At 36.9% G+C, this 23,465-nt stretch overlaps 2 protein-coding genes across 2 annotated transcripts in view; both read right to left on the bottom strand.

The window, feature by feature from the left end:
- The window catches only part of LOC124645982, a 171,928-nt gene that overhangs the window by 43,561 nt on the left and 104,902 nt on the right, over positions 1 to 23,465 (bottom strand). The window lies entirely within an intron of this gene.
- Positions 15,109 to 17,043, bottom strand: LOC124645883 (the record flags this gene model as incomplete). Its single annotated transcript, XM_047185861.1, has 1 exon — positions 15,109 to 17,043. A coding segment is annotated over exon 1 (1,935 nt), but the record flags the coding sequence as incomplete, so codon positions are not given.

Below are 23,465 nucleotides of genomic sequence, written 5' to 3'. Positions count from 1 at the left end.
ATTATGAGGAGATGTTATGATACGATTTATACCATAAGTACTAGCTTTTCTTGTCTGTAACATTTTATGATGGATACTTCGTTTATAAACACAATCTGTTTTTAGCTGCTGTATTCAAAATCACAATATATTGCCCTAATCTTGCAATTAGATAAAAATATGAATTAAAAGATTCGATATAATTCTAGTTTAAAATGTTTAGCAATAAGATACTCCCGAGACATTAGGCATCAAACTACTTATCTCGCATCTGGCACATCTGTGGGCTGCATTATCTTTCCCGTTCCATAATCGTAGATCGGTGGACAATTATCGCGTATGATTTACGAGGGGTCTAGCAGAAGGAATGCTATAAATAACGATTAATGATCCGGTATCGGCGTCTGCGCGTTATTTATCGAGCGGGCCTGAATCACATGGTGCGTCCTTGCGCTAACAGTTGTGACCACTGGCTTTTACTTGACTTTCTTCTAATTGTAGCAACGAGAACACTGGTTAAAATGATTTTAATAAGGATACTTATCATAAAGTGAACATGCATGGGCATATAGCAGCATCAGGCACGTATTAAAATGTGAATAAAAAGTGAGTTTGTTAGTTTGTTACGCCTTTGCTGCAAAACTGCTAAACCCTGAAGATGGCTACATTTTATTCAGTTATTTGAAGTCGGTAGTTCTCACGGGACGCATCGGCTACTATGATATATTTAGTACTACTTAATAACGTACCTACTAACTTACTAAGTCAAACAGTTAACTTTAATAACACATTGCAATTAGCTTTCAATAACTGTTACACAGTGCGTAAATCAGTTAACTCGATAACTGAACGAGCAAGTAATTGTGAGTTTATATAATTACGGTTTATAATGTTAGTTACAGTTACCTCTAAGTTTACTCTTAAACTATTTATTACCATGATTTATACAATCTAGTTCTAGGCTTTCTCAGAAATAATAATCTATATGGTTAAACTTGGAAAATATATTATTATAGGCTGCTTTACCAGTAGTAATACCATGGAGATGAACTTATGTATAGCAGACCTAAACCAATAACAAATGAAGTAGAACTTATTTCTCATTAACTAAAAGTTAAATGCTTCGACTGCTTTTTAAAACACCAAATAGTGGAAACGGCATGAAGATATTGTCAAATGGATATCATTTTCCTAGCTATGATATCCTATATTACTTACTACAGTACAGTTCGGTTATATCGCGTTTCCAAGAGAACTCTTCAAAAGTCCGGGATAAAAACTATCCTGTGTTCTTTCTCAAGGTCAACTCTATCTCTGTACCAAATTTTATTAAAATCAGTTCAGAGGTTTAGACGTGAAAGCGTAACAGACAGACAGACAGACAGAGTTACTTTTGCATTTATAATATTAGTAATGCAAAATCAAAGTAATACCGAAGTAATTTATCCCTAAAGTAAATTGACCTAAACATAACAACAAATGTGGACTTACAAATCCGATTTCAGAGATAAGTAATGTTGTAATTTCACTTAAGTGTACTTACCTATAACGGTAGGGTTGGTTAAAATTATTAAGTTTATCTAAAATAATACTAAGTAAGAACCAAAGGTCAGGGCACGTAATATTAACATAATAAACTTATCCTAGTTAGATCCAGCTGCATTTGCATCAGTTACAGTTATCGAGATCAGCGCTAAACGATTATTATTATGAACTGAATTTAAATTTAATGTTTTTAGAAAACGGTAGTTTAGACTTATAATGAGAGTTTGTAGTAGACTGAAGTCGTATCTGGGTAGATTTTGAATAATTTTGTAGTTTAAAAATTTCTTTATGGATCTAGATGAGACCTCAATAATATTTTTTCGGTATTAATATAAAGCTGAAGAGTAAGTTTGTTGAAACACTAATCCCAGATGTCGTACGTCTAATGGCACATAGAGGTATCTGATAACTTCTTTTTGGTAGGCGCAATATGTTTTCCGCTTCCATTCCTCTCCTGTCAGACGTTTTACTACCATTCACTCCCGTTTACATCTGATATCTATAGTGTAAAATTATATAAACCGACCACATACCACCCTGACGACCGTATCTATCTTGTATCTCAATAATGTGAGAGAAATTATATGTCTAGCTCAGTGCTAAAGATCAGCATATAATATGTATATAAACCAGCTTTGCCAAAGGAAAAGCGTGGGAGCGAACACGCAACCGAAAGAAAATGACATAATTAGTAAAAGCCAATTAATTACAACAATTTAATTGTTTATTAACATTAGTGAATGGGGTGACGGAACAGAGACACGCACGATACCCAAGCAACAGAAGATTTATGTCATGTTACTTAGTTAAGTTGAAGTTAAGAGGTTTACACTTTTTTCTGTGCTTAGTTTGTTAAGTTTACATGCATTTTATCGGGAGAAAAAAGATAGCCAATAGCTACTTACATAGAATACTTAATATTTTCGAATTGCTGATTAGCTACCTCGGATCTACCCGTACCCGGAACAATAATAGCCTTTAACACTCCCAAATAAAGTAACGTTTTGTAGTAGAAGAATTTTCGAAATTGGTTTAGTGTATCCAGAAATTACCTGCAACGAATCCAAAACCTGAAGTTCATATAGGGGAAAAAATAAGGTATCTACCTCGTTTTGTGTCGCTATTATATAACAATTACATGAGTTTATAATTTACAAAGAAACTGAAAGAGATTATTTTGACATAACTTTAACGAACAAAGGAGTTTTAATGATTATTAGTAGTTACATTAAATCCGAATACATAATATTTTGTATTTATTACTCTTGACCACCACGAGAGTCCCATCTTTCTCTGATTCACTTTGGGTCGTGAAGATCTCAAATAGTCCCATATTTGAGACCTTCACGATCCAAAGTGATTATAATAATATCCTTCAATTAAGTTTACTATAATGTAGTATTGTCTCTGTCGAGACACGTCGATACTTCGACGCAGAAAGCGAGCATTAAAAATATCTGATACCTATTACATACATACTTATTATTGCCAAGTTTCTTTTCATTCATTCGTTTTGTACCCTCATATGTACTCGTGCATACATGCTCACAAAGTTTTGCATTAATAGTATAAGCAGGAAGGAATTTTGCACCAAGTATAATGCAGAAATTGTTCTAAATAGATTCAAATCGTTCAATGCTTACTCTCAATAAGATTATCAGTAGATCTAAATGATAGGATCTCTATCAGGCGATCTACTTGCGTAGGCCACAATTATCCATTATGTATAAAACTGAGCATTAATAGGAATGAGCAGGTACCTCCCCCCATCGGGGCCGGAGGGGATCATTATAATGTTAACAGTTATGCGCGCGCGCACGGACGTGGAAAATTATTCGCCGAGGTGCGCGCTTCCGTGCTGCGTCTGCGCGCCTCGGAGACTGGAGAAGTACCATTCTAGAATGCTTGGGTGAAATTTTGCGAGGTTTGACAAGTAGCTAAGTTTACTTAGGTACTGTGGCTTAGGTCATGTTTGTTTTGATACTCCGTTAGGTAAACTATGGTGGAAGGGATGTTAACTAAAGAGATCATTCACAGAGGGTTTCACAGGCTGGTTTTAAATTAAAGGACAATGGGCACAAATATATGGGACCTGGTATACCCCACCAATAGCGATGTCATACATATCATTGGATAGGCCTTTTTATGTAGAACAACATTTACTATGACAGCTTTACTGAAATGTTTGTCCGTTCTGAGATATAGATAAAAAACTGTGCAAAAGTTAAACAAAAGTTAACTTAATAATCTATTGATAACTCAAGTTTTTAGAGGAAAACCTAAGTTCCACTAAGTGTAAGTCTCCTGAGTCCTACCTGCTGTGCCCGTTAGGGTCCATAATTGTTTCTATTATTTAGCATTTCAACCTTATACTTCATTATTTTATAAAGGCTGATACTTTGTATGTGCATCTGCCTTACAGTAGGTATACACGATAGACTATTACGAAGTTTGACTGACGGTTGCTTTGGAACATATTAAAAAAAATACCTATTTAGCATTTTTTTTTTGACAGTCGTATTCTCCCTTATATTAAAGCTTATATCAATAAGGATCACTTTTTGTATAACAGCAGTCGTTGATTTCGCACAAGAGAAAAGACATAGGACATCAAAGTCTGTATAAAGGTTAGGTCATATATTTTCTCCCGTATGAAATAAACAATCGCTGTCATAAAAAACGTGGTCTATATTGAAGTCATTTTAAATATAACCTAAGACATTACAGTAAAAAGATAAAAGTTGGGATAGGTTAGGTTATTTTTAAACATCTTCTCAAGCAACCATCAGTCAACTTCATAATAGTCTTTCGTTCATACTTACAGTAAGGTAGATACACACACAAAGTTTCAGCCTTTATAAAATAACGAAGGTCTGGCAGTTGCTAGCTCTCGATCTATAACATTATTTCAGTTAGACTTCTTTCTGTCCTCATAAAACTGGCTTCTACTATGTTAATGAGTAGGTACTAATTTCCCACCAACGCTTACTGGGCCTTCTGTGGGCACAGTGCCTCTCTGCGCCCGCGCACAAACTCCGGCGCATCTCCGATGTTCAACGCTCAGATGCGGCGATAGCGTCGCTCTCATGCGCTCTAGTGTCGCACCAGGGGACAGGTCGATGCCTTGCCACAGGGTGGGAAGGTTAAACCCCGTTTCTCTAAAGTTAATTTATTGCTAATTTTATTTTTAGATAATCCTATCTGATTAGAATCAAGTTTCAGAAACTTTTGAGTCAGTCCAAACGTGACTTTTATGGACATCTAAACTGACATCTAGTAAAAAGGAGGTACATTTTGTTTGTGGCTACATTTTAAAGCTCTATTTCCAGTTAAAATTAAATGTACAAGTTAAAGTATACTGAATTAATATTGTTCAATTCTGAAAACAAATGTTCTATTTTTTTTGCTTGAAAGAAATCTAGGAAACCACATAACAACCACGTTCATCTAAATATATTCCATACCCAAAAGAAAACTGTCTAATTACAAATTACACTCGGTGGCACAAAAAACGGGTGAGTAATATAATTGTCCCCGCAGACAGCGCGTCGCGTGCGCCGGTTCATCGACTGGCCACTTCGATCCCATTCACCGGGGCTACTACTCGTAATCACTTGTAAACAAAGGTTGATGCTCTTAAAGTAGGTACTTCAGCAAGTATTTTGGAATAATTGGTCATTAGGCAGATGTTGGTATGTAGACTAATGTGGTTTGAAGATGAGTAAGTGACGTTGGCTTGAAGCTGGGCTGGTTTAAATGCATTCCAGTGTAAATTGGTAGTAACTAATCATCAGAAATTATAAATTGCAATAAATGACTAAGATGTAGAATAAAGTAAGAGCATATTATATAATCATTGCAATAGGTAAATCAATTAATGACTTTTGCTTATATTATACCTATTTTTTTTCTTAAATTTGAGCAAAGGTGGCGCTTAAATGCTTATCCCAAAGAAGACATCAGCAAAATCAGTATGTATCTAAGAAACAGTGTTACCGGTCGCGTGCGCTCGCACCTGCCGCGTGCATGCGTAAGCGCACGCCGTCACGCAAGACACTTACAGAAGTATATGTAACTGTATGTACTTTACTTATTTTATTATAGCATCTATTCTATAATATTATCAAGAGAAAAACTTTGTTTGTAATGGATAAACTCAAGAACTGCTGGATCGGTTTTAAAAAATTCTTTCACCATTAGAAAGCTACCTGCGTTATCTGCGAGTAACACAGGCTATCTTTTATCCCGGTAAGGACAGAAGTTTCCACGGGACTCCGGTGAAACTGCGGGAAAACGGCTAGTGTAAATGTACTATAAATGTTAAAGAAACTCTAGCTGCCTGCCTGCTTGTGATGGACTCCTACTTGAAGCCAGTCATGATGACAATACCTGAAACCCTTGCAAAAAAAGAAACAGAATATTTTAATCTGATTGCAAGAGCATGACCGTAAAACTCCTATGTAAAGCAATTGCAAGATTTAAGACTGACTCCAGTGGGCTGGGAAACTGTGAAACTGGAGCAGTTAATGAGGGCTGCTAGTTTCCGTGTTAGCCGGTAATTGTGGGAGATGAACTTTATTGTGCGATGATGGGACCAACATGCCTAGTTGCTTAATTATGGTGGTGGTATGACACGTGTGGCTGTTTTTGTTGAATTAAACAAGCTATAGTTTATCGATAATATAATCAAGTATGCTGTATCAGAAATTAAGTTTTGTAGAATTGCCGAGAATTGAGTATTTTGCTGCAACACCAATGTTGCAGAAAATACCCAGGCCTTTTGTATTAATATTGATCTGTGAATCTTTAAATCTATGTTTCTGTTATAATCTGTTCTGTAGCAATAGCTAAATATATCTGTGCGACCATTTTAACCGAAACCCGAGATATTTTCGTAAACAATACAGAAAAAATAAGAACAGCGGCTAGACACCAAAAATACCCGAAAAGATGACTATCGATAAAGACTTCAATCATTCGGCTTATTCTAACCATTCTTTGTAAACCACAAACTGGGCCTAGTCATAGTCTAGACTAGTATTTTTGTACTTATTTCAGTTTACACATAGTTGAACCCAAATTACTTAGCGGTTACAGCCCAGTGTTAGATAAGTTTTTGTTCCGATCAAGTTAAACCGTTAGTTACCGTGATTTGTTATCTCGAGGATCTAGTTACGTGTTGCTGTTACTAACGGCTGGTTTAACTTAACTACAAGAGCACACTGTAAACTTTTAGTCGGCCGATAGTTTGCGGTCGACTTATAGTTTGTCGTGTTTGGGCTCATAAATCAGACATCATCTTCATTTTCCGAGCCTTTTCCCAACTATGTTGGGGTCTTCTTCCAGTCTCATATTATCTTTCTTCCAGTATCAATTAGTATGAACAAATGAATGGTAGTACGGACATTACAATGATGAGGTATTTAGCCGGTGTCAGACCGACTGAAAACTTTAATTGGAAACAAGATAAACGTACAAAAAATACCAACCATGAGGACAACTATCGGCCGACTGTTTAGTCTCCAGTGCATTCTAAAGGTTGGTTTAACTTAACTATTAGTATTCTATGACGATGCTCAGCCTGTGCTGAAGTGATCAACCGAATGGTATTGCTTTTGTAATTAGTATGGGAAACTGACCGATGTTTTTTTCGCAGGAAACGTTAGGTACTGTTATTAATTGTTTTGAGAATACTTGTTTCAATTGATTTTTAAAAGAAGTGTAGTTCTGCAATGTTTATAATCTTATTCAGTTGTTTTCGCTGTTTAGTAACACTTTTCTTATGAAAAGATGATTTTACTCAAGTTTAATCCAAGAGTGCCAAAATGAGGATCCGCGAGATCTATTTTGAGAGACTTTCATACTACTACATAATGCAAACATTTTAAACGACATCAACGTTTTCAAACCCAAAATTGCTAACTTTAACCGTCGTATAAAACTAGAGATCAGTCCTACTGTAACTGCTCGGCAGTGTAACATTTACATACATATCTATGCATCTGGTCCGGTTCGCACTGCGCCAATCAGAGCGTAAGGGACGCCGGCGCAGCTTTATATACGAAACCCGGTTGTTAATGCTGTACTGTTTTTGATAAAAGTGAAAGCTTTTACTAGAATTAGTTGTTATTTGCATATTTATAATGGTGGTGTTTTATTGGGTTGCCGGGTAACTGGGTTGAGGAGGTCAGATAGGCAGTCGCTCCTTGTAAAACACTGGTACTCAGTTCCATCCGGTTAGACGGGAAGCTGACCCGAACATAGTTGGAAAAAGGCTAGGCAGATTATCTCGCAATTGTGATGAATGGTGGTGTTTTTCTATTCCATTAAAACTTGGTTGTTTTAAAATCAGTTGATGTTTAAAAAAGGTTGTTGCTATTTGTACGAGAAATCACGAGAGTTTACACTACGAGGAATAAAAAGTGTGCAAAATAAATTCTTACTACACTGATCGGTTTGTTTTTTAAAACAATTGTCGAGGCAATTTGTTTTGTTTTTTTGTTTCTAAGTTGTCAATTTGGACTTGACATTTTAATTTACAGAAATCGATCACATTCTAGGAGGTATCAATCATTGATGTTATAGGATTAAAATGCTGATAGACATATTATTTTCTCACCATTATTTAAAAATATTAAAAACCATTTATATGCAAATCTTGATAAAAGTCGTAAAAACCATATATTTACATTAAAAGGGCCCGTTATCATCTAATATGTCAGTGTGTCACAGGGCCGGTCGCAGGCCGGTGCTAATGGGCCCCAATGTTTACCAAATACCGGACATCTGGTACCGGAGTGACAACAACTTTGGGTGTTTTGGGTCACTATACCTGTTTAGCATAAATATTTCCACGTGATTCTCTATTTGTCAAATGCGGCCCTATTATTGAACAAGATTTATTTGGCCCAAACATTTCAAATTCCATCATGTATAGAATGTAGTCTAATCCCTTAAAATGCCAATGGTGAGATTCGATGCAGTAAAACTCTTAATTTCTTTGGCCTACAAAAGTTCTTACAGAAAGACGTTTCTAGAACTCTTTTTGGAAAAAAGGAAACTTAATAAATAATAGTTTAAAAAAACTAAAAAACACGCTTTTTATAGAAAAATAAACTAAAAAATATAAAATAAATTTTAATGAATTTAAATTAAGAAAACAGTGTTAAAAATTTCAATGAATATAAATTAATAATAGTGTGAATACAAAAAAAAAATATTTAAAAAAAGCGTGGGGTGCATGGTGTCAATAGTTATAAATATTTTATTGACAGATATGAGTACAGTGATTTTCATTTCGATAATATCTTAAAAAGCACCCCACGCTTTTTTTAAATATTTTTTTTTGTATTCACACTATTATTAATTTATATTCATTGAAATTTTTAACACTGTTTTCTTAATTTAAATTCATTAAAATTTATTTTATATTTTTTAGTTTATTTTTCTATAAAAAGCGTGTTTTTTAGTTTTTTTAAACTATTATTTATTTTCTACTTTTTAGTTTGTTTTAAAACTATTATTTGTTTTGTAGAATTAAAATTCTTTTTAGTATACAAAAATTTGTCAATATTAGAGAAAACGGCTAAAGATAATTATCGGAAATAAAAATTAACATCGAGTCCTGCCTTATCGACTGTAGAGAAAAATTCTAGAAAATTTTAATTAATTTTCTTACCTTATCGACTATAGATGAAAATTATATAAATTAACAAAAATCATATTTTGCAAATTGAAAAGCCTAGAAGTCGGTGTCTAATGGATGTTACTAAGTTAATTTTGCCACCGACTTCTAGGCCGATGCACCTAAAATTAGTTTTTTTTTTTGCTTTTTAGTGTTTTGGGAAGTCGGTTTAATTTTTTTGTAAAAAGGTTATTTATTTAAAGCTTTTCAGTGATATGAATAGTTGTCACTATCCATACATGTGGGAAGTTCTCATGAATACAAAGAATATAAGTCCAAACGAGGTAGTTTACATATTCAGTTGTCGAGTTCCCTCGACTTTCTCTGGACTCCATCATCAGGTCAGCTCTAAACCTTCACTGTTGCAAAGGTCTTGTCAATAGAAATAATTTAAGCCCAAACACGAGGTAGTTTACATATTCCGTTGTCGAGTTCCCTCGACCCTCACTGGTCTCCATCATCAGGTCAGCTCCAAATCTTCACAGTTGAATAGTGCTTTTAGGCGTACACTTGAGTGTCAAGTTTTTACTCTATGTATGCCTACAACTTTTGAAGGTTGCCCTCGATTTCTCAGGGTTTCCATCATTAGATCCTGACCTGATGACTATGGGACCAACTGGCAGCTATTCCGAGTCGAACAAAAAAAGAATCACGTAAATCGGTCTATAAACCTCCGAGTAATCGATGTGTATGTGTAACCTACTCCTTTTTGGGAAGTCGGTTAAAAATGAAATAATTTTATCAAATTAGTGTATTGTCATCGGTCCTCAATAAATCTACAAAGTTTGAACGAAATCTGGCCGTTTAAAGTGGGTCAAAATCGCGCCCAAAGAAGTCGGTTACAAACCTACAAACATACAAACATACAGGTGAAGCTAATAAAAAGCGTGTAAAAACACAATGAAATCAAAGCTTTATTAGATCTACGAGTGTATCTGTAGGTGAAATTGTACAACCTTCCAAAGTCACAAAATTTTACAATTTTAAGCTCAAAGTGCAGTTCTTAAAATAAAGGCTGACGTGTTACAGGTATTCTGATTACCATACCGGCCCTGCGACCTTGTGACACAGTGCCGACTGGTCTGTTCGTCTGTGTATCTGTGTGTTCATCATATTTGTGCTTAAATACTGTGTTTATTGATTTACGCAATCGTTTGCCTTGTGCTCGTGTGCCAGTCTCATGCGATGGGTGCGATGTGTTTATATTTGCACAAACACCTAGTTGGGTTTTTGTGATTTTTGGAAAACATGAACGATATATTCTATAGATTTAGCTTAGTTTACACCAATCAACACCCATTGTACCTAATTTGTATAATCATCAAAGTAAAACAGACCAATGAAGTTCCTCAAGCCGTTTATCGCAATGGCCTTCGAAGGCTATCATGAAAAGACATGTATTAGTGTGCAATTAACACTTGCAGATTATACGACCACTATCGCTATTTTCTCTCAATGAAAGTGTAAAAGAAACTTATCTCTAACAAATTAAAACCAATTAATTTAACTCCTCGTTTCTTTGTAAAGAAAACTTACGTCCGCAACGGACGTGAAAATAGTGAAAACTGTACTTGGGTGACAAATTAAGCTTATGTACCTGTTTGGCAGATTCTTGCTTAATGTGTGAAGTTCTAGCTTTGTTCCGGTGAATGTTGTTCTATTAGTCGGTCCGTACATTAGTATTATAGGTACTTTCCTTCACCTTTCTCTAGAATGACCAGTCATTGAGATGCGTACTATACTGCCTTATTGTTTCTGATTTTACGACTTCTCCTATTATGTTCCCTGCACAGTATTGAATCGATTTTGAATCACAGCAATGAATATTCAACTTCCTTCTAACAAATTAGATAACAATGTATCACCCAGACAATGTAACGTACATCATCGACTTACAAATTGCTTTCCTAATAGAAGTGCTAGAAAAACTTAACGAGGTATAATTAACAAATTATGCTCACACCGGACCAGTGATTAGCTGGCACCCACTCAACAGCCTCAAGCTTATGACTCTAATCATGTGAGTGTCAAACTGACTTGCGTAACTGTTACAAATGATCTTAAAAAGTATTTGAACGATATTGCTGACTGTCAGGGCAGTTTGAAGGTCTGACTTGATAGACAGACCAGTTATTTGAAATTAGAACTGATTTGAGAAGTGAGGAAATGTGGTTTTTGACTACGATCATACCTAGTTATTTGGAAAACAATAATAACTAAACGCAGTGTTAATATTTTTTGCCTTGGTTCTGTGTCTAGACTCTAGAGTGTACTAAGGTCATTTTGTCCACATTCTGTAGGTCAAACAAAACGATTTGTTTTGCTTTATTTCTGTCATGTTCTTGTTAAAAACGAAGCAAATAAAAATAAATAAGCTTAGGAATGGAATGATGATACATGTTCAAGATTTTTTAAATAAGTTTTGGAGAGTACAGAATTGGTATGAGATAATGTATTTTAATGAGGACATGTTGTAAAACTCAGTTTTATATTAAAGTGTGTGTTAGACCTCCGGCTATCTCCAAGGACCATGTTTTGTAATGTTCGCGTGATGACCAGAAACCGCTTGTCGCTGGGGGATGTTAAAAAGATTGCTTTTGACACGCAAGCGTACCAATCGGAATTTACTAATGTTTTAAACTAATGATTGCCGAATATTTTAAAGTGGCTGTAGTATAGGTACCTACTTAAGTTATACAATAACATATTTTCAGCAATTTTAAGTCTGACCTAATTGGGCTGCGGGATTGTTCGCAAGAGGTACCGCGGCCCTGGTACATAAAAAGCTTACAGAAGGAACATGGTGGGTTTTAGTTAGTAAGAGTCTGACACCTCACGTTGCTTACCCACAGCGGGACGGATCATTTGATGATTTCCCATAAAAAAAGGCTGAACTAATTTTATTGCAAACAAGTTTATTTTTTGAAAAATAACGGTTGAGCTTCAACAAATACAACATACTGTTGTCGGTTACGCTATTTCTACGACTGATTACTCCAACCTTAGAACAATTACACAGCTATTATGCTTTGTAATTATAAACCTCATTAGTTTATTTGTTGTAATTACTCACTGAGATAGATAAGCCACCCACCTGTAACAAATAAAGCGGATATTAATCATCTTTGTTGTGAAGAATTGCACGTGTGAAATTATTTTTTGTTGTAATAGATACTTATTTGAAATAATGGATAATTTACATTGTTGTATCTCCATCATCCTCCGAGCCTTTTCCCAATCATGTTGGGGTCGGCTTCCAGTCTATCCGGATTCAGCTGAGTACCAGTGCTTTACAAGAAGCGACTGCCTATCTGACCTCCTCAACCCAGTTACCCGGGCAACCCGATACCCCTTGGTTAGACTGGTGTCAGACTTACTGGCTTCTGACTACCCGTAACGACTGCCAAGGATGTTCAATGACAGCCGGGACCTACAGTTTAACGTGCCATCCGAAACACAGTCAATGGTGTCTAAGATATACTTAGAAAGTACATACAAACTTAGAAAAGTTGTATTGGTACTTGCCTGACCTGGGATCGAACCCGCGCCCTCATACTTGAGAGGTTGGTCCTTTACCCACTAGGCCACCACGACTTTTTTTACATTGTTGTATCTGCGAGCCATAAATCAGGCCTGAAAAGTTTTCCAATTAATTTAAGCTTATGTAATATCGTAATACCTTATTAATGTTAAATAGCCATGGAAAACACTTTATAGATTCTACATAGCTTTTCTCACACAACTAGATTTTTTTTTGTTTATTTTATCTGACCCGGAATCATTGCACTCAAGTGTAACCTGTCTAACACAAACAATATCATATCTTACATCTCAGTAATTGTTAACATAATAACTACACCAATATATTTTTTTAGCCATAATTCACAAAATCACGTTTTTTAAATGAGATCACGAGTCAAACGATTGGTTTACTGGTATTTTGCTAAACTAGCAGTAAGTATAAGAGTACCCGCATACTTCAAACTTAACAGTCGGCCTACAGTTGACCCGATAGTTGCCAATTTTTTTTAAGAATATCTTGATTCCAATTAAACTTTTCGGTCGGTCAGATACCGGCTAAATACCTGATGTTTGTAAATGTGCGTACGGCCATTCATCTTCATACTGATTTATGAGCCCAAACAAACAAACTATCGGCCGACTAAAAGTTTGCTGTGTGCGTACTCTAAGTCACCGTGACATTAGTTGGGCATTTAACTTGTCTACTAGGAAGCACATTTATTCATTGTGCAGTAATGACCGCAGCTGTGATCTATCAGATTATGAAGGTTAAGGTAACATTGACATTTTTCATTGATTTGTATCTTCCCTGACTTGATGAAACTCAGCAAAATTGTTCCTATCTTTAAATCAGGCTGTAAGAAAAACCCTTCCAACTACAGACCTATTTCAATCCTTCCAGCCTTTAGCAAAATCTTCGAAAGGGTCATGCTCGATCAGATGTTAAGACATTTTAATTTAAACAACATATTTCATGACCGTCAGTACGGCTTTACAAAGGGTAGGTCTACCACTGACGCAAGTGCAAGATTGATCACCCAAATCTTAAGCGCCTGGGAAGATTCGCGGGATGCTGTGGGCATTTTCTGCGACCTTTCTAAGGCGTTCGATTGCGTTGACCATGACACTCTCATTTGTAAGCTGAACCACTACGGAATTCGTGGTAAAGCGCTCGCGCTCGTCCTTTCTTATCTGTCAAATAGACAGCAAGTAGTGGACGTAAGTGGCTCAACTTCATCTGGGTCATTAGTAAAAATGGGCGTGCCGCAGGGCTCAATTTTAGGTCCCTTTTTATTCTTAGCTTATATAAATGATCTCCCATATATGATGTCTGTGATCTCTGATATTATTTTATTTGCTGATGACACTTCCCTTGTCTTCAAAATTAACAGAAAGGAATCTAGTCCTATAGACGTAAACGATAGCTTGGTTACTCTGAGCAAGTGGTTTGCCGCGAATAACTTGCTTCTTAATTCTTCCAAAACGAAATGCATTAAATTCTCTTTACCTAATGTAACACCAGTAGGGCTCAATATCGTTCTGGACGATAATAAATTAGATGTTATTAATCAAACCGTCTTCCTGGGCATCACCATTGACTCTAAATTGCAATGGGGTGCCCACATCTCAGCACTGTCATGCCTGTAGCACACCTCCGCTGCGAAACCCAAAGGGCGAAACCGCCATAGTTTCGCTGTGAGTTGTGAGTTGTTGGGCGGCGAAACAATAGCGAAATTCCCTGCTCTAACGTACAAAACTGACTATGACGTTGTCTCTTTCTAACATGATTTCGCTCATTTGCTTAGGCGTCGTCTACATCTCCGCTCGTTGTCCGCCAGTTGTCCGCCAGGGCGGAGATGTAGACGGCGCCTAAGCAAATGAGCGAAATCATGTTAGAAAGAGACAACGTCATAGTCAGTTTTGTACGTTAGAGCAGGGAATTTCGCTATTGTTTCGCCGCCCAACAACTCACAACTCACAGCGAAACTATGGCGGTTTCGCCCTTTGGGTTTCGCAGCGGAGGTGTGCTACAGGCATCAAAGAGGCTGAGTTCCGCAGCTTATGCAGTCAGAAAAATAAGACAGATTACTGACGTTGCTACTGCTAGGCTCGTGTATGTCGCTTACTTCCATTGTATTATGTCCTATGGTATTTTACTGTGGGGGGCAGCGGCTGACGTAAACTCAATCTTCGTTTAAATAAAACTACTTTTACGGATTTTATCGCGTTATATTAATATTATTTAATCCCGACGTTTCGGATCCTTTACAGCATCCATGGTCACGGGCAGACTAAGGTGTTGGTCGTCTTGATATATTAGTTACAAACAGCTACCCTACATTTTGTTGATTATTATTGACAATCCGATTCACGCAAAACGAGCTCACTGTATCCATAGGTCGAGCAGTTGTAGGCTTGGATTTTGATTTAATAGTTTCTATGATGGGATTCCAAGCAGGTGGTATGCACCAGCCATCTTCTCTATTGAAATTTGGATGTTTTTTAATTTCAATAGCCTCGCGAATCATCCTAGGTAGGAATCGGTTTTCTCTTGCAAGGACTTGTGGTTTATCAAATCTGATGTAATGCTGGGCCTTGTCTAGTGTGTGTTCACAAACTGCTGACTGTCTGGAACGGCGGTGTTTGACATCGGCGATGTGTTCTTTTACGCGGGTCCCTATGCTTCTTTTAGTTTGGCCTATGTAAGAGAGACCACAATCACATTCAAGCTTGTATACACCCGCATCTTGTAGAGGTATGTGACACTTGACAGGTGGTAAGAATTGACTGATCTTCTTCAGCGGCTTGAAGTAGGTTTTGATTGAAGCTCGCTTCAAGATGTAGCCAATCTTGTCTGTGACTCCTCTTATGTATGGAAGAACAGCAGGTAGACGCTCAACTGTGGCTGGTTTCACGCGGGTTCTGCGACGAGGGCGCGGTACTCGGAGCTTGTTGTCGTGCAGTACTTGCTTGACATGTTGAAGCTCAGCACCCAGGTGTTGTTCATCGCAGATCCCACGTGCTCTCTGAAACAATGATTTACTAACGGTAGATAACTGTGTTGGGTGGTGGTGGGACTCACCATGAAGGTATTTGTCTGTATGGGTTTTCTTCCGATACACAGTGTGACTCAAGGTGTTATTAGGGTTACGGATAACCAAAACATCTAAGAAAGCTAAGGAGTTGTTTGCCTCTGACTCCATAGTGAATTGAATTTTGGGGTTTATGGAGTTAAGATGATTTAAAAATGCTGTGACTTTGTCAGATGGTAGTATTGTGAAAGTATCATCTACGTACCGCTTGTAGAATTTGGGTGTTACAGGTGCAGATTGCAGGGCTCGCTCCTCAAAATCCTCCATGAAGATATCAGCAACAATGGGAGATACTGGGGAGCCCATTGCTACACCATCCACTTGCGTGTAGAAGTGATTATTCCACAGTAAATAGCCAGATGTTAGGCAATGTTTTAACAGTTCAGCATATTCAGTAGGCATGTTATTCTCTGCTAGTTTCTTAGACACAATCTTGATGCAGTCTTCAACAGGTAAGCATGTAAACAATGACTGAACATCAAAACTGACCATAGTTTCATTGTCAGCTAGTTGTAGGTGTTTTATTTCACTGACAAAATGGTACGAGTCCTTTACATATGCTGCTGTGTTTCCTCTCAATGGTGAAAGTACTTTAGTCAGATGTTGAGCCAATCTGTAGGTTGGTGAGTCGATTTGGCTGACTATTGGTCGTAGCGGAGCATTAGGTTTGTGTATCTTCGGTAGCCCATACAGCTTTGGTGGTTTTGCGCAGCTAGGAACTAGGTATTTTACGTCTAGATTCAATGTTTCGGAGTACTTTTTTATCAAATCACTAGTTGATTTCAATGTTTTTGTTGTGGGGTCGGTCTTCACTTGTTTATATGTACTTTCATCCGATAAAAGGTCTTGTATTTTATCATTGTAATCTGACGTATCCATCACCACCGTAGCATTACCTTTATCTGCACGTAGAATTGTTAATTCAGGCCTGTCGCGAAGGTTTTTTAACGCTAGATATTGATTTTTATTTAGATTCGGTTTGGGCAGTATGTTGCGACGTAACACAGACGAAATGTCCTGACGTATCGCCTCCGAATCATGTTTATTGATTTTATTTTTAAACAGGCAGTCTTCCACGTTGCATATAATGCTTTCTACCGGTATTTTTCGAGGTGTTACAGCAAAATTTAGGCCTTTCGATAACACTTGAACCGTACTCAATCTTCGTTCTCCAGAAAAGGGCAGTTCGTGCAATTTATGGCCTCGGCCCTCGCGAGTCATTAAGAGAATTATTTAAAGAAATTGACATACTGACACTACCTTCTCTTTATATACTAGAAAATATCATGTTCGTACGCAAAAACTTAAATCAATTTATTGTTAAAAGTGATATACATTCCATTAATACAAGAAACAAACACAAGCTAGTAGTTCCGAGATTCAGATTAACGAAATCAAATAAATCGTTTTTAGGGAATTGTGTCCGTTTTTACAACAAGCTGCCTAAGTGTATAACCGATCTCACGGATATAAAATTTAAGAACACTTTAAAATCCACCCTAATTAAAAAAGCTTATTATAAAATTCAAGACTTTGTTGACGATAAAGATATTATATGGCGATAACTCATCTCTCCATGTGTGGCTTCCCTGGCAATTAAACGACTTTTCTTCTCCCTTTGCATTGTATAGATTTACAGTTTAACTTTCTTGCATTGTATAATTCTGTGAGCTTACTATTGTTATGTAATAGACTGTTTGTACTGTGACTATATTACTTTTTAAAAAGAGTGTCTATGGAGTTTCTTGCCGGCTCTTCTCCATGAGACCAACTTTTTGGAACCGTGCAACTAATGTGACGTTTCATAGGTGCCTGCAAAGGCCTATGTGAAATAAAAAGATTTTGATTTTGATTTTGAAGGTAAGAACCTATTGTTATCTCGAATAAGTATAGACCGAAAGTATTTTTAAAACCATTTATTGACCAATAAGAAAACAATATAAACACACACATAGTAAATTAATTCAAACCCATAATCACACCATTCACACACCAAAACAATCCCTAACATTTGCAAATTCGAAATCCGAATCAACCATATCGATCATAGACAAGACCACCATCAATATTCCCCAATTACTATAGGAAACCATAGATAAGCTATGTCCGACAGGTCAGGTAGGTCACTGGGCGAGCCGCGTTATGTGGGAAAAAGCGCGGACAAGTGCGCGTGAGTCGGACGGCCTTGCGCCCGCGCACGACACGCCCTCCTCTCTATAGTGAAGTGTTGTGTTTGGGAATTTTAGACGATTTCGAGTTGGTGTTTTGATGTGAAAAATGGTTTTTAAGGTTGAAGTGGCTGTGGTCTGTTAGTGTTAAAAGATTGAGCTTTTTAACTTTTACTTAGTCATTATCTATACATATAATAAATCTGTAGAAAAGTAATTTTTGTACATTGAAGAAATTGACAAAAAAAATAGCCAGCATGTTAAAGGATAACTAACAGAACCCATTTCCATCATTTTTGTCTGTTTGTCTGTTTGTCTGTTTATCTGTTTGTTTGTTCGGGATTCACGTAAAATCTACGAATTAAATGCAGACAATGCTTATATACAAAAATTCTACGTAACTTGGGGTATTACTTAGTTTTTGTTTCATCGAAATCGATTCACTCTATCAAAAGATATGATTAATTTTGTGAATTCAAGATGTAAAATATTACGACACGCAATCTATTTGTCAAAACTGTACATTTGAATGTTGTACTTATATTAGTTGATCGGCCTATTGTTAATCTTTACACAGAAAATCACACCTTTATAAGTAACTTCGGAAGAAAAAAAAAATATGAAAATTTTGTTTAGCCAAGGTTAAAGTAGCTCCATCTGTGCTAAATCTGTGGTAAATAAAATACATCAAATTTGTCAAAGGAGCGAGGTGGTAAATGACAATATTACCATACATTCTTTATAGAGGACTATTATTACAACAGATGGAGTTGTGTATTTTCCGTATTTCACCATATTTTAACACGTAGTGTAATTTTTCGATAGACATTTCAATAGTGTTTGTCAGTTTGCCGTGCCACATCAAAATTCAACTATAATTATTACCTTGATGAAAAGAAAATTAATAGTTCTCAGCCAAATTTAAAACGGTGCCATCTAAATTATTTTTTGAACATTATGTCAAAAATGATGACTTTAGTGGAACAATTAATTATCATTTAAAGTTACAGATGGAGTTCATGTCAGGATTTTTTCATAAACATAGTTTAGCTTATCTTCCACTAATGTGGTGGCCTTAAAACAAATTACTTTGAGTGAGTAGTATTAAGTAGACCTTAATTATTTTTTCTGGTGCAAAATATGTAAACTTAATCCTAGAAGAAATGAGGATCTATCTCTCGCAAGCGCTGCTAAGCGTGAGATAGGTAATGTAGGATTCTGTAGCTTTAAAAACAAGCCCAGATACAAAGTGCAGATAAGAAATGGGAGCTCTCTCTATTTAATACCATACACACGTAAAATGCTTTATGCGTCTGAAAACGTACAAATTACGCGCCGCATACCAGAGACATGCTTACTTTCAACTTCTGATCGCAAATACACTGTTCACGATTACGAACAGTCTCAGTAAGACCCGAGCCAAGTCTAAAAACCCTAAAAAACACCTTTTATATAAAACTACGTTTGATGTCATTTAATCACAAAGACAGAATTGTTCTCTGTTGCAAATCCTATCCACCTATATCCTATCCTAATCCAGAATGCATTGCAGGTGTGCATTGCACAAAAACCAATGGTATCCTATTCGAGAAGTCAAAAGAGTTGACCTGCCAACGTCAGCTTCTGCGCTAAGCAAGTGTGCTTAATAGTACCATCAGAATTACATTCATCGTTGAATGAGGTGAATAAATTTTCAGAAACCACAACAACAGTAGGAGCCAAAGCGTATTATCGCTTCATAGAGCTCTGATTGGCCCCAGGTGACCAAGTCAGGTCTGATTTGTTCGTTCATCAGATCTTTGAAAGTGTTTCGGTGGATACTTACTGTCGTCCTGTTTACGTGTGACACAAAATATGGTATATAAACGTCCTCCGCTAGAGCGAAATTTTCCCGGTGTGCGGTAGTGACGCACAGTATACAACACTTATGTTTCTTTTGATTTGCTGGCTCCACCAAGAAATTACAAATTGCGAGCGTACATTCTGAAAATCTTGGCAAAACTACAGGTTTCAAGTACGAACACATGAAGTGGACTCTCACAGATACGTACATTTTGCCTATTCGTGAACTAATGCAAACATTTCGGTGGAGTCCCGGCTTAGGCCTCCCCCACATTAGGTGTGCGCGATCCTCGGGCGTGTGAGTAGCGCGGGCGCCGCGCGTGCGTCGCGAGCGCGTTGCGTGAGCGTCGCGTTTTGCTGCCCTGCGGCATTTGCAGCGCGCTCGCGGCGCGCACGCGCTGCTCTCCTTGACGTTTAACTGCTAAGGCGTTTAGCGGGCGGCGGGGATAGCAGGCGAAGGGGTAAGAACGCAACTCGAGCGCCGCGTCGCTTGCACTCTTCACACATGCCGCAGGGCAGCAAAACGCGACGTTCACGCAGCGCGCTCGCGACGTCCGCGCTACTCACACGCCCGAAGATCGCGCACGCCTAATGTGTGGTCAGCCTTACCATGAGTAAGTGAAGCTATCCTACCCTATGCGCCTGCTGATGATGATGACTCATTTTATCATCCATCCAGCTATTCCCCAACTATGTTGGTGTTGGCTTCCAGTCACCGAATCTGTTTGAGTACCAATATTTTGCTTGGAGCGACTACCTATCTACCTATCTTTAATCCAGTCAACTACACAAGACGATATCCATGGTAAGACTGACAGACTTTCTGGCTTCTGATTAGTCGCAGCAGCTGCAGAAAATGTACAAATGACAGCTTTGTCAGACTCAAAGCATGTAGACATATATTTATTTGATTATAGCTGTTTCCTGTGAAAATAACTTACGCACCATATACGTAATAATTTTCCAAATTGGCTGAACAACGTCACAAACTTTACTTCTTTTGTTTAGATAAATGGTCACATCCACAACACAACCTTGATCAATGAATCTATGCGACTGCTAAGTGCTAATCCTAATTATACTGTCACGTGAAAGAATGCACCTACGGGATAAGTAGTATTTTGACGATTCTATATTGCCCACGCAGACGAAGTTGCGGGCAACAGCTAGTCTATAATATAAAAATGAATCGCAAAATGTGTTGGTAAGCGCATAACTCAACAACGCCTGGACCAATTTGGCTAATTCTTTTTTTGTTGTGTTTGTTATTGTCAGGAGAAGGTTCTTAAAAAATAGGGTAAAGTAGAGAAGTCAGTTGACTTGAGCGAAGCCGCGGGAAAAGCTAGTTGTAAATAAAATGTTTACAAATTCTGCACCAACCGATCACATAATTAGACGAAATGCTAAAAAGGTATGACATGCAAAAACACCTCGTAAAGACTACATTCAACCATCTACGGAGAGGAAGGTGAAATCAAATCTCAAAACTGATTAGGTACCTACTATTTGCATAGTTAGAATTAAGCCGTCTATCCCAACATACTACAATCACCTCCAATTTGTTCCTATCCATTAACAAGAAGGTTTTAATGATACGCTTCTATACTCTATGACCCTGCACGTGGCGGAGTCAATAACTTGCCCCCTGCCTACCTGATAAGTGGTGAGGCGTGAAGGTCAAGAGATGACAGAAGTGGACTATTTACCATAGCAGTAGTAATGATGAATGCGTTGATAACGGATATTTAAGAATTTTTAACCTTGTATTAATAACTAGCTGTTCCATGCGGTGTCACTTGCGTCCCTGGGAAACTTTTTCTCGTATCCGGATAAAACATAGCCCGTTTTATCCGGATACGAGGAAAAGTTTCCCAGGGACAGACAGCCCATATTATAATAATTATAAGTATAAGTATGATTAGAATATAGAAGTATAGATTTACTTAGATTTAATGAAAATAACCAAAATCTGTAGGTACTCACAGTTTCTGGTAAGACTACTTTAAAGTTACAACTTAAACTCCTGCGCATTAAAGTAACAAGCTTACCATAGATCTCGTTACACTAAATGCCATTTCGAATCACAGGCAGTTGAGCCAAATAGCCACAATTGTAGCCTGTAGCCACTCAATATAAATAATTAGTTCTAAACAATATGCGAGTTAGCCGCGCCCACCGACCGTGGGTAAGCAGGTTCGGTGCTTAGGCAACGCGCTGACACCTACCGATATGATTTAGTGGGGGAATTTCTGAACTTTGACTCCAAATTGAATGTTGTAATTTTGTTGTCATGATAACTTAATTTTGTGTCAATAGATTAGCTGTTTTAATAGACTGATTTTCAACAGACATGGACAAGTAATTAATGTTAAAGTCTAATCTAAAACATCAACAACATTTAATTAAGTAGTGAAAGGGGACAGAAGTGTGGAAGTCTTAGACATGCTGCACCGACCATGAATAAAGTTGTGGTAAGGGCAGGAGGACGATGATGAAAAAACAATCTACAGAGAAATTACTAAGCCTCTAAGCTTAGCGTGCCATTTCAATACGTAATAAATTGTTTAATAACTATGTACTTAGTAAGTAGTTGATTAAACTATTAGCTGTACCTACTATAAATAAATTGTTGTAATTCATGCTATTAATAGTACTTACAATTAATACTACTACTATACTATTTCAAAATGTACAAAACTGTATCAAATTCGATAATAACTACATTTGGGTTGATTGTATAGCCCGATCGTTTTGTTAACGTCTTAACAGTAGAATAAAAACAATTTGAACTACGAAGCAAGGTCTGTTAAATGGTAAACAATTAACTGTATGTGCAGTGGGAAGTATATCATAACTACGTTGCATTGTAGATGAGTGCTGTGTTGCATAAGAGACCCTCCGAGCATTCTAAGTCGCTTTTAATTGTTTGAACATAAAAATATAGGTACATGTACGACCATTTACTAAAGATTAATTAAAATTATATTTCTCTCAGGTTTTATAAACTTTTGAATAATTTTTGAACATACAATTGCGCTGCTGAAAGAAATAAACAAAAAGTCACAATAGGGTTAGATAAGCTTTTCGATCAGAAATAAAGACAGTTGTTATTTCATATCTAATCAAGGCATACCGACAACATAAATTTCCGTTTTTCTGAAAACAACTATTACTATGACTTTCACGTTTAATCTTCAAAGTAAACAGTTGTTTTAAGATACGTATATCGTAACAAAAAACTATAAACAAGCAAATAGTAGTACAATAAAGCGCAGGTCAATGATACGCTCGTATACAAAGCATAGATACGCAGATATATGCAAGCGTGTGCAAACAATGATTGCGTTGATGCAACTTCCGATGCTACCTGATGTTCTATGTTGTAAGAAGTCTATAGATTTAAATGATTTTGTAAATGATTGGAAATGGACCAAGTCAAACAAAAAAATACTTTTTCTTACATAGAATTACATAGGGTCAATATTTTCAAGTGTTTTATTAAATAGAAAATCTGTTTCGACAGAGGCTAGCTAGTAAACTATTAATGAATTAAATGTGTATTGTACAATGTCCTAATGCAATCATAGTCTAGTTTTGTTTTGTTTAGATATTATAGACTGCCAAGAATCAAGT

This window comes from Helicoverpa zea, chromosome 1 (assembly GCF_022581195.2).
Source record: "Helicoverpa zea isolate HzStark_Cry1AcR chromosome 1, ilHelZeax1.1, whole genome shotgun sequence".
NCBI lineage: Eukaryota > Metazoa > Arthropoda > Insecta > Lepidoptera > Noctuidae > Helicoverpa > Helicoverpa zea.
Note: the sequence above shows the minus strand (reverse complement) of the source record. Positions and strands in the feature narration are given on the sequence as shown.